This window comes from Diadema setosum, chromosome 17 (genome assembly GCF_964275005.1).
Source record: "Diadema setosum chromosome 17, eeDiaSeto1, whole genome shotgun sequence".
Lineage (NCBI taxonomy): Eukaryota > Metazoa > Echinodermata > Echinoidea > Diadematoida > Diadematidae > Diadema > Diadema setosum.
In genome coordinates this window covers 15636233-15649268 of record NC_092701.1, presented here as the reverse complement: position 1 = coordinate 15649268, position 13036 = coordinate 15636233, and the positions used below count along the sequence as shown (strand labels likewise).

Genomic DNA, 13036 nt, shown 5'->3' with positions numbered 1-13036 from the left:
TAGCTCACCTGAGCCAAAGCCTCAAGTGAGTTATGATCAGTGGTCATGGGGAGTTGGTTTATTTGTGTACATATGATGAGTTACAATCATTGGTCATGAGGAGTTGGTTTATTTGTGTACATATGATGAAAAATTCTAAGTGGAAACTGAAGAGCATTTTCGTTGCAAATTACTTTGCCTAACAATCTTCATATGCCGATAATGCCAGCTGTTACTAATTCATATTTTCCATGTGTAGATGAAATGCTACTTACTGCTGTTGAGGGTTGCTGCATTGGCAAATGTCTTTTAATGATTAATCAGTGCTCTCAGTCAAAACTATCATATTAATCTGGAATGATACTAGGTGATATTTCCAATGGTTCCCAAAATGCAGAGAAATTGTTCACCCACTGTTTGTTTGGAGTAAGAGGAGGGACCCCAGATTACAATGGATCTCTTTGTTATCCTTGATCCAGGTATTTTAGCAAGGCAAGGAAACTGAAAATTACCATCTCTCGTGTAAAATCAGTTCTAAGTGCAATTTGTGAATTATGTGACCAAGGATTGATACTTGGGGACATTTACTGTCTATTTCCATGTCATGATTTTAAGGCAGCTTGATGCAAGCTTTGATGAGGCAACTTGTAATAAATGTTTCAGAATAGATCTCCAAGAGAAATTGCAAGCAAGAGGTGTACATCTTTGTGAAAAACAATGAAAATTTGTATTGCCTGTAGCTTGTGCTCTTCCCCCACAGCTGGAGAAAGACATGGCCAACATTGCCCCAGGCACACCAATACCAGAGCTCGCCCATATCATTCTAGCTCTGGAGAGCTGTGGGCACCAGGACCCTGACTTCATCCCATTTGCAGTCCTGAACATGCTCATGGGAGGTGGTGGCTCCTTCTCAGCTGGTGGCCCAGGCAAGGGCATGTACACCCGCCTATACCTGAATGTGCTGAACAGGTACCATTGGATGTACTCTGCAGCAGCTGTCCACTACAGCTATGAGGATAGTGGCATATTCTGCATCCAGGCCAGTGCTAGCCCAAGTATGGTGAGTTAAGGATGTATGTGAAATTTGTCCATGGATGTTGCTTTGAATAGTATCATGCTGAACTACTTGGCTATTTACAGATGAATCTTTGATGGCATCAGAAATGTCTAGTCATGCATTTACATATGAAGGAGTGAAATCATGTCATTACAAAGGTGTAAGTTTGGTGTCTAGTTTTGTGACATCTATTTAATTTTCTATAAGTTGACCAAGTGCATGAGTGAGTAATCATTTACCTGCTGCTGTAAACATTACTGAAAGTCACAAAAATTAGTCTTTTACACTCTTGAAAGTGAATTTTGCATGTTTTCATTTATCAGGTGAGAGAACTCCTAGAGGTGATCATCAGAGAATTTGTCCGCATGGCAGGCAGCGTAGATGAAGTGAGTATTTCACAACTAGCATGATGAATTCACAATTCAAAATTTGGTACGGAATGGAGCTCATGACCAAATGTCCACAATTGGGGTGGATTTATACAGTGCTATTCTGTTGCAGGGCCCCAAGAATGACAGTGTATAAACTACAGATGGAGCTACCCTGGGTAAAGAATACTGAATGAATAAATGAATATATAAATATCTGTGATGTGTTGTGTGTGCAGCTACGAGGAAAATGGTGCCCAATTGATGCTTGAGGATTTTAATTCAATACCTGCTTGATTCAACATTGTTGAATTTTGAGTTTAATGTGGCTTTCATTAGACAGTGTTACCTCTATGTGATTTGGAAATTGATGCGCTTTCTCTCATACCACAAAGTTATGATACTGTTCACCGAGTCATGTAGTAACTAAATAATGAAAGCACAACATTTTGTAGTCATGATTTAGAACACATTAGGCATTCATCCATCACTTGATAATAAGATTAGATAACAGTGTTTGCATGTATGCACACATACACTAACAAACTCATCTTAGGTTTGTGTTGTCAGCATATCATACTACTGTGATACTTTGTTCCATTTGTCGTGGCCCATCAGTGGTAATATGTAGAGTTGTGAAAGAAGAGATAAAGTGCAAAATGTTGATATACTCTGGTTTCTACCATTTCAAGTCAGAATTTAGAAATGTTCTGCTGTACCTGGTTTAATTCAAACAAAACTGATTTTACTTTTTACCGTACCTGAGCCTCTTGCAGTCACTTCCCTTTTTTTTTTCAACCATTTCTGTTATTTTTGGCCTGTCATCTTCTGTCTGTTTGCCAAATTGGCTGTAATCATTCTTTTGAATCAAGGGGATAAACAGCTGGATTTCCAATATTCAAACATACTGTAAATTCTTGTATGGTAACAGTCCAAGAAATTCAGTATTTTCTGGCCTATCTTGAATCTTTTCTGGTTTGGCCATACTTTAAGGTTGAACTCAGCCGAGCAAAGCGACAATTGCAGTCAATGCTGATGATGAATCTGGAGTCAAGGCCAGTGGTCTTTGAGGATATTGGGAGGCAAGTCCTTGCCACAGGGGTGAGGAAACATCCCAGAGAGTTTGTTGCTCTCATAGGTAAGTTTCACTGAGCTACTTTTTTGTCCCCGCCGAACGAGTTCGAGCAGGGGACTATGAAACGGGCTCCGTACGTGTGTGTGTCCGTGTGTCCGTCCGTGTGTCCGTCCGTCCGTCCGTGTGTCCGTGTGTGCGTCCGTGTGTGATCAAAATCTTCAATTTGCTACTTCTCTGTTATTTATGAGCCAATTTTGATTCTGTTTGCTTTATATGATAGCACTACATGGGAGCTTTGAAACTTCTACACAGAATTTCAGTCGTGACCTTTGACCTTGACCTTTGACCTATATTGTACATTTTGCTACAAAATGCTACTCCTTCGCCATTTCTAACCCGATTTCGATTCCGTTTGCTTTATGTGATGGCACTAGGTGAGGGCTTCAAAACTTCTACACAGAATTTTGACCTTTGACTTCTTTGACCTTTGACCTTGATTTTTTGACCTATATTGTACATTTTGCTACAAAATGCTACTCCTTCGCCATTTCTAACCCGATTTCGATTCCGTTTGCTTTATGTGATGGCACTAGGCGAGGGCTTCAAAACTTCTACACAGAATTTTGACCTTTGACTTCTTTGACCTTTGACCTTGATTTTTGACCTATATTGTACATTTTGCTACGAAATGCTACTCCTTCGCCATTTTTAACCCGATTTCAATTCCGTTTGCTTTATATGATGGCACTAGTTAAGGGCTTCAAAACTTCTACACAGAATTTTGACCTTTGACTTCTTTGACCTTTGACCTTGATTTTTGACCTATATTGTGCATTTTGCTACAGAATGCTACTCCTTCGCCATTTCTAACCCGATTTCGATTCCGTTTGCTTTATGTGATAGCACTAGGTGAGGGCTTCAAAACTTATACACAGAATTTTGACCTTTGTCTTCTTTGACCTTTGACCTTGATTTTTGACCTATATTGTACATTGGCTACAAAATGCTACTCCTTCGCCATTTCTAACCCAATTTCGATTCCATTTGCTTTATGTGATGGCACTAGGTGAGGGCTTCAAAACTTCTACACAGAATTTTGACCTTTGACTTCTTTGACCTTTGACCTTGATTTTTTACCTATATTGCACATTTTGTTACAAAATGCTACTTCCGGCGGGGACATATGTTACGCACCGCGTAATTTCTACTTTTTTTTTTTTTTTTTAGCCATTGCAGACTTATGTAGTAGCATAAACATCAGAGTGATGCCTCTGGAGTATATGTAGCCAAAGATTTCTTTGTGAAGCATCACTTGGGCATTTATGTATCTAGTGACAATCTTCACCTAGATCGGAAACCATATCAGAATACTTTTCTTTACAGAGATGGTTTGAAATTATGAATAACTGTGTCACTGTAGTTAAGATTCCTTGTTATACCCCCGCCACACATAGTGTGAAGGGGGTATATAGGAATCACCATGATGTTGGTCCGGCGGGCGGGCGGTCTGTTGCAAAATCTTGCGTCGCGAACTCCTCCTACAGTTTTGAAGCAATTTAAATGAAACTTATGGTAAATAATGATATTGAGGTATAGATGTGCAAGACATGTTTTTATGCCTCTGCCACGAAGTGGTGCCGGAGGCATGTTTTCGGGTTGTCCGTCCGTCCGTCCGTCCTTCCGTCCGTCCGTAATGAATTTTGTGGACAAGGTAACTATCAAAACCTGTTGAGGTATCCTAATGAAACTTGGCATGTATGTGTATTAGGGGGTGAAGTTGTGCCTATCAACTTTTGGGTGTACATGCTCAAGGTCAAAGGTCAAAAGGTCAAGGTCAAATACATGAAATTTCACTATTTCCACCATATCTATTGAATGCATGAAGATATTTTCTTGAAACTTAGTGTATACATGTATTACCCAATTAAGATTTTCTGGTGAAAGTTTGGGTCATGAGGTCAAAGGTCAAAGGTCAAAAGGTCAGGGTCAAATACATAAAATTTCACTATTTCCACCATATCTATTGAATGCCTGAAGATATTTGCTTGAAACTTAGTGTATACATGCATTACCCAATTAAGATTCTTTGGTGAAAGTTTGGGTCATGAGGTCAAAGGTCAAAAGGTCAAGTAAAAATATTAAAACTTTTTTTTTCTCCATACCTTGGAAAATTGTTGAAGGTATCTTCATGGAACATAGTATATACATATACTGACTGGAAGTGATTATCTAGAGAATGTAGGGTTCATGGGGTCAAAGGTCAGGGGTCAAAGGTCAAGTGCAACACTTCAAAATTTTACTATTTCCCTCCTATCATGCAATGCCAGCAGGGTTATTTTTTTTTACACTTGGTGTATGCATACATGTGTAACCTAATAGAAATTCTCTGGAAAGTTTTTTTTCTTCTTTTTTTTGCCTCAAAGGTCAAAAGGTCAAAGATCAAGTGAAAGTGCTGAACTAACTTTTTCCTCCATATCTCGGAAGTGGCTCAAGTTATCTTGAAACTTAGTACATATTATGCATGTTCTACCTGAAAGTGATTATCTTATGAATTTTAGGGTCAAGGGCCAGATGAAAATGGTAACAATTTACTATTCAATTCAGAAATTGCACTTTTTCTCCACACCTGTACCTTGAAAATTACTCAATGCCTAAATGTATGAATGGGTCAAAGTTGAGTTAAAGTCCTTAGATCCCTAGATACATGCTCTCCTATTCATCCCATTAAACCTAGGTCAAGGAAGGTGAACATTCAACACATTTGTGACAAACTTGTCATTTCAATATTTTGCCAATTTTGTGAAAATGTAATCACACATTGTCCACATGTACTATCTAGACCTATTGGGAAAATCATGCATTATGGCGGAGGCATACCAGTCGCCAAAGCGACATTTCTAGTTTGTGTTTGTCAGACAATGCGTTGCCATGGTAACCATAATTTTACCAAAACCTTGTGGATTGAATAACTTCCATAGTATTTGAGCAATCAATTTCAAAATTGGTATCTATGATGATCTATAGGTGTAGTTATGCAAGACACTCTTTGTGTTTGTACTTGACAAAGTATTGCCATGGTAACAGCATGTTTTCTTCGAAATCTTGTGGAGTGAACAACTTCCACAGTTTTGAAGCAGTTGAAATCAAATTTGGTAGGCATTATGTCCTTGAGGCATAGATGTGGAACACATAATTTTTGTGTTTGTCGGACAAAGTGTTGCCATTGTAACCATAATTTTACCAAAACCTTGTGGATTGAATAACTTTCACATCATTCAAGCAATTAAGGTCAAATTTAGTATGTTTGATGATCGGGAGGTGTAGTTATGCAAGACACCAATGTGTTGATATAAGAAAATGTGTTGCCATGGTAAACACTCATTTTTGTATCAAATTGAACCGTTTAATCTATGAAGGTGAAATTTGGTGTGTATGATTCCCTTTAAGTGTAGTTTTGCAAAAATGTCCTTTGTATTTGTATCGGACAATGCGTTGCCATGGTAACCGCATTTTTTTTAAAATCCTGTTGAGTGAACTTCTTCCACAGTTTTCAAGCAATTGAAACCAAATTTGGTAGGCATTATGGCCCTGAGGTATAGATGTGGAACACACAATTTTTGTGTTTGTCACACAAACCGTTGCCATGGTAACCACAATTTTACCAAAACCTTTCCAATGTGTTAGTTTAAGGAAAATGTGTTGCCATGGTAACCACTCATTTTTGTATCAAAATAAACCATTCAAGCTGTGAAGGTCAAATTTGGTGTGTATGATGGTCTTTAAGTGTAGTGATGCTGGGGGAAATCATGTTTCCATTTGCTGTAAGTTTTATACTTAGTATCAACTCTGTAATTGTACAGTAAACTAAAATTATTCTGTTTCCAATTCAACAAGTGCACAAACTTGGTATTAACGTCATTGCCCCCGTGACATCACATACTATAAAGCAACACTTGGGGCGGGGATATTAATCACCTTCAGTGATAATTCTAGTTTTCTTTGATATCTTTGAGATAGGGAATACCCATACTCGTGAATAATCCTGGAATCCACTTGCCTATCCTGTGTTAAATCTGTAGTGCATTTTTGGCCCACAGATAAGGTAACAGCAGACGATATCCGGCGGGTTGCCCATCGTATGCTTCAGTCACAGCCATCTATGGCAGCTCTCGGGGATCTCTCTAAGTTACCAGACTACTCAGATATCCAGTCAGGTCTTCTTCACAAGGAGGGACGTCTGCCAAGAAAGTATGCCTTCTTTAGGAGATGATTGATGTGAAGAGTGTGAATGACACATCAAATAATCAACAAATCATGTTCACCCAGTCCCTTTTCATTTTGCCCTTGTCATCTTCAACTTAGTTCAGCTAAAGTGAAGTGGTCAAGCTTGGTCTGTGTTATGCAGGGTTTTGACAAAATCTGGGACTGATGAAAGTCAGTGCTTGTTCTGAGGCACAACTAACAACTGAACTGTCTTTTAATCAATATCAAAAGGGAAAGCATGAAAAATGAGTCTAAATGCAGATCTGTAATGTTGGAAATTTTTTTAGCAACAGAATAAATGAAAATTGTGTACCTCTCACAGGAGAAGTCTTTGTGGCTAGCATAGAGACATCACATGTAGAATGACAGGAAACTAGTTTTACATGCCTTAACAAGATGTCTCCTGCCAAAGTGGAACAACATTTGTAAAGTGTGGTAGATTTATAACCCAATATCTGTTTCCAGATTTTTTCATCCCCAGTTGTGATTAATGCCTGATTATTCAGTGTGCCATTATGACCCTACCTTGCTACCCCAGCCCCTGTGTGATGGCCATCAAATACTGCAAATGTCTTGGTGTGAATACTTTGAAGCATGCTTAGAGGCTCATTATGTTATTGCACAAAGTACTCCATTTAAGAAAAGACATGCACCCCATTAGCCACAGAAAAATGTGGAGAAAGATCAGCAGATTGCTTACCTTGCTATCAGGTGCTTGGTCTGTTATGTTTGGGTAATGAGGGAGTAATCCTTACTCTAGAAATTGAAAGGTTCCTCTCTTACCAAGAGCTTGAATTACTATCTGTATTGAAATATACTTGTTGTATTGTGTCATTTGACTGGAGAATTCTAAATTCCCATTTCTGAACTTTCCTGTCATTGAAGAAGGAAAAAAAAGTGTAATTACTTACAAATTTATCAGTTGTATGATGGATAAAAGCAAACTGCAGTATGTTTCCAAGACCTACAAATTCAAAGTGGGTGGAAGGCGGTGTCTTCAGAATCACATTTTTGTAAGAGCTTGGCCTGAACATAGTATAAAAGATATATTGTAAACCATTTTGCATGAATGCAAAGTGAATCCATGTTAACTAGGTTTTATTATGATGTCTCTTTTCTATTTTCGTGTTATGATTTGTTTTCATTTGAATACCATGCACTCCCGTTACAACGAACACAGTTATAATGAAATTTTGTGACAACAAATTGAAATTCCAGTCCAAAAATTATCGTTATTAAAGTCTATGGTGCAAATTTGCTTAGAACAAACATGATTATAGCAAAATTCGCATTACAACAAAGTCATTTTCAAGAGCAATTGATAAAGTCTGACAAAAGAAATGCGCTCTGGTATAATGAAATGCAGATCGCTTACCAAATGGCCTACAAAGCAGAGCAAACAGAGCATCTCTGCATTTAGTTTTCAAACTAACCATGAAAGTACAAATAACTTTATGCTCTGTCTTACATGTGAAATTGAAATGATGTTGATGAGATAGCATCGCATTTAATATTTCTTTTCAGTGTATGATGAGATTGTAATGCATGGTTTGCATGATTGCATCATGTACATGTACTTGGTTATAATGAAATTTCAATATCATTATAACAAAAGGGAACTGCTGGTCCTGACGACTTTGTTTTAACGGGTGTCCACTGTATATGTCACTTCAAAAGGCTGGATGTTATTTCCCATCAGAGTGTTTTCCCCCCTATATTTGAAATACTGTACTCAGTAATGCATATCACATGATAGAAGTGGAAGAGAAGTTGCTATGTTTTAATCAAAAATTCCATTCGTGCTGATAGACTTGATATCAGTCTAAGAGATGCAATGAAATACATCAGACATTTCCTTTAACATGAGATATCAACACCAAATACAAACACACGTGAAATTACTTTTTGATGAGATATTTGCATAAAGAAATGTTAATAGTCTAGCAATCACTTTTAATGTGATTATCTTGATATTGTTTGTTATATTTCAATGAGCGTATATCAAAGTAGATGTATTTAGATTGAATGTTTAAGAAAGTAAGTTACGCATGGTTGCTAGTAACCATGACTATCACATTTTTCTGTATTTACATGGACCTAAAATGGCTTTGTAATTTGGTTTTAACAACTTTATCATGGTTAAACAACATTAGAACACAAAGTATGGCCTAAAAGTGACCTCTCAATATGTTTATTCTTTTCTCTGTTCATTATTAATTCCTGATGTTTGAATTATTATACAACAGTATTGCTCAAATGAAGAGAAAACAAGAAATTAAAAGAAGAGAAAGCTATCAGTTTTATGTATACAGTTAAACTCGCATAAGTCGATCTTCTCGGGACTAAGCAAAACACATCGACTTAGGCGATTTTCGACTTGTGCGTAAGTCGAAAAAAATCGACTTACAGTTTCACCACAGGTACATACATGTATGTTTAATGTACATGTATGTTGTCTACTCTGGAGCCGAGAGCTGGAGCGGTGTGCCGCAGCACGGGTCGCCCGGCAGGGCCGCGGCTAACTTTGCATGGACAGTGCATTAGTATTGGCACAGGTCCAATTACTTTACACCCTTGTTAAACCTTGGGGAAGTGAATATGAACGATATTTGAGCAGTGATTGATTCCAGTTTACCATACCGTGGCTTGAAATGCGTGTAGAGGTGCAATTCTGATTTACCCGTGCCCGTAACTTTCCCCCTACTTTCCGCTTTGAAAACTCAGCAGCTTCATCCATTATACCACTCCACTGCACAGGGCTGCAAATGCCAAGCTACATGTACACTGCAAGCTCAATACTGTACATGTAAATGAACGCATGTGTGCTGTACGAACGCTGTACGTACGTACAATTGTACGTAGCGCGACAGCTGACAGGGCTGTACCAGCGGACCTCCAAATACAAAGAGAGTTAAACGATCCCATGCGATCGCTTTGAATTTTGATTTTAGATTTTTTTTTTGTCACCTCAAACTCATCTGACAAACAAAATAATGATGAGTAATAAATAATGAATAATAAATGACAGTGATTTATTACACAATAAAATCTTATTCGACTTAGGCACAGTGAATTCAATGGTTTTTTCCGTGAAAGTGTTCTTGGAATTTCATCGACTTAGGCGAGTATTCGACTTACAAATTTGACTTGTGAGTGAATTAATACACGTACGTCAATGGGGAAAAATCGGGACTTTTTAAAATCATCGACTTACGCGATTATTCGACATATGCGACGTCGACTTAGGCGAGTTTAACTGTATGTCGTCACAGTGGCCAAAGATGTTATGTATAGATATACTTACACAGCACATCATTGCTTGATCTATACAATAGTAGTACATTCTACCTGTATATAGATATATTCCCAGTCCAGAAGAGCACATCCTGACATGATATACATGTTGTACAACACTATCAGGGTAAGGGAAATCGCCAAGAAACAACATAAATGAGGTAGAGTGGGGATGGTAGATGGGAAGTAATCATCTCATGCACATCATGTGACATGTATCTCTATCATCAGCATAATGCAGTGATTACTCTTTCTAACGCTATTGACATGGAAGGCATAAGCCCCTTTTTATTGGCAAATGATTGATTTCAGGACATTACAGCAGTTGTCCAATGTGTTGTTTGTATCATCCTTTGTAAAATGTTCACATATCTGTCATGGTATTCTTCAATAATTTGTTTGTTGCATGATACACCTATCAATATTCACCCTCACCTAATGTGTCATGCTGATTTCCTCTTGTACATGAATATTTCCTTCCTGTTGTGTGAAAATAATTGATGATAAAATTTGTTAGTAAACAATGCCTTGAAATTCCGTACTGTAGGGATTCTTCAGTTGATGCTAGTACTTGCTTAGTGAATTACCCCTTTATGTCGGTACTGGCAGTCAGCCATGTCGCATTTTTCCACATGCTTAATACTCATTCTTTGTAGTTAACAAAACCCCACCCCTTCTACCAATTACAATTGAAATATATATCAAAATTCACTCTTTCCTGCAGCCGAAAATCTAACAGAGTATCCCATATTCCTTTCTACTCCCTAGTGATCGACTACAGGTTTAACTTACTGGAAGACCTCGGGATGTATGGGATATCTTCGACAACTCAAATGTTTTGGCAAAGATTGGTTCTTTCTCTAGGCAGAAAGTTATATAATGTCTTTTGATTGGGAAGGTGGTTAATCATCTCAAAAAGACTTTATGTGCAAGCAAAGGAGAGCAAGATTTGTCAACAAATGGTCTGATCTGCACCTGTCTCGTATGTCTTCAGATTCTGCTAGAATTATATTCAGGTGACCTGTATTCATCAGCAACATATCCTCAAAAGTTTGTCATGAAATGTTTGTGACTGGAATATTGCATATGTCATCAAAATTCCTTGTTGGTGATACTTCATGGGAGATTGTGCAAAAAGAGTTTCCTGAAAGGAGAACACCCATGTCCATATCACACCTGAAATAAACTGAGTAAAACTTGTGAGACAAAGCCACCTAGTGTAGTATTTATATGAGTATATTTTGTCTGAGGTTGATGACACACTGATTAAAAGTAGATAAAAGAAAAGAATTTTCTACTAAAGGTGAAAATGACTGTTTAATCATGCTCCTACATCACTTCAATCTCCCTCTTTCTCACTCATCATGACTGAATACCATTCCAAATAAATTTCATATAGGAATCTTGCAATTTAGACATTTAAGGTGGAAGCTTGCATAATGTTTCCTAATTAGATATGAATCATTGTCTATAAATTTGTAGATCTGTGTGATGTCTCTTAAATAATACTATATAGCTCATCAAGCCTGTAATTTCCTCCCAAATAATCCACTTTTTTTTCTTCTTTTTTTCAGCAGCCATGCCAGCTGACCTTAATGTGAAATCGTTTAGAAACAAATTCAGGACCAGAGCCTTGTCACATACAAGACTAGCTGTGTTTAGTACCATGCAAAGAAAAAAAATATAAAACTAGAAAAGAAAAATAATTATGATTGTAATTATGATAATGAAATAAAATAAAATGATAAATGAATAAAACATACAAACAAATAGCACCTGTCATGGCAATAGCTGATAAGGAGTTGGCTGTTTGTTTCATGATATTTGCTATTATTTCATATTTTATATTGAGAACTACATGTAATTTGAGTGTTTTTGCAGCAGGTATAGCTCTTGTAGCTTTAATAGTGCTGTATTGAATCACTCGCAGTTGCTTAAGAAAGGAAAAAAAGGATTACTCTCCAACTGAATTGGCATTGTTTGATGTAACCATTTGATGCTAACCATAGTCATTGATATTGATTTGTTTGCTACAGATACATTGTGTGACAACTTCACGTAGTGCACTGAGTGTGTCACAGCCTGGGTTTAGATTGTCTTGTACAAATCACCCTCTGATCATTAACCTTCATGCTCTGTAAACGTATGCGCAGAAAGCAAATCCCCCCACAATTTTTTAGACATTGCATTTGTAAAGCAATGACAGATCTAATGGGGGCACTGTGGCATAGTTGATAAGACTCATGAATTCCAGTCGGAGGACCCGAGTTCAATTCCCGCCCATGGACAAGATGTTTTTACCCACCATATCCATCTTGACCCAGGTGTACAAATGGGTATGTTGCAATGCTAGGGTAATAATAATGACAAGGCCCTCTGGTTGAGCAGTGGTAACATTGTTGAGGCTACCCTGGATAAAGAAGACCATATAATCATAATTGTTATTACCTATGAAGATTTATTTGTCAGCCAGTTAATATCAAATTTGTGTAATTGGGAGTAGTTTTGATAGTAGCCAGTGTGTTTGCATAACACTCTGATCATTGCTGATGAACAAAAAGTAACAAACTTTTTATTTTCTCAGTAGGACCAGCCTGTCATTAAACTAACATTCTGTATGCATGTGTGTCAGATTGTCAAATTGTTCTGCACTTCCATCTGCCTGTGTTGTCATTTTAATATTTGCATGTCCATGTTATAGTTTCACTACAGTGTAGTCAAATCATCATGGGGAGGAGTGCCAACTAACACTTGGAAGTATTTCCCATTCTAACATTCTGTGCTCATGTAGAATGAACTGCTTATAGTTGAAACTTTACCAAAATACATTGGTATTCACATTGCATTCGAACAGGTAATTTGTTACAGGGCCACTCTGTGCTCATATCTAATCAAACCATTTTGTTTGAACTATGGAAATGTTTTCAGACACTTCCCCTGCAAGGCCATCAAGATCCTCATATTTCCCTTCTAGGCTTCCCTGCAAGGTGTTTGCTTCCG

At 37.6% G+C, this 13036-nt stretch overlaps 1 protein-coding gene across 2 annotated transcripts in view; it reads left to right on the top strand.

Moving 5' to 3' along the window:
* Positions 1-11546, top strand: part of LOC140240806 (mitochondrial-processing peptidase subunit alpha-like) — a 28562-nt gene extending 17016 nt beyond the window's left edge. Inside the window, exons 8-12 of one of the 2 annotated variants that reach the window (XM_072320580.1) lie at positions 740-1039; positions 1360-1422; positions 2398-2542; positions 6577-6727; positions 10805-11546. In XM_072320580.1, coding sequence (XP_072176681.1) covers positions 740-1039; positions 1360-1422; positions 2398-2542; positions 6577-6727; positions 10805-10823 — 678 coding nt within the window. In that variant the 3' untranslated portion in view covers positions 10824-11546. Of the gene's footprint in view, positions 1-739; positions 1040-1359; positions 1423-2397; positions 2543-6576; positions 6750-10804 lie in introns of those variants that run through there. The other variant, XM_072320579.1, reaches the window with a different exon arrangement.
* Positions 11547-13036: the final 1490 nt, after the last annotated feature.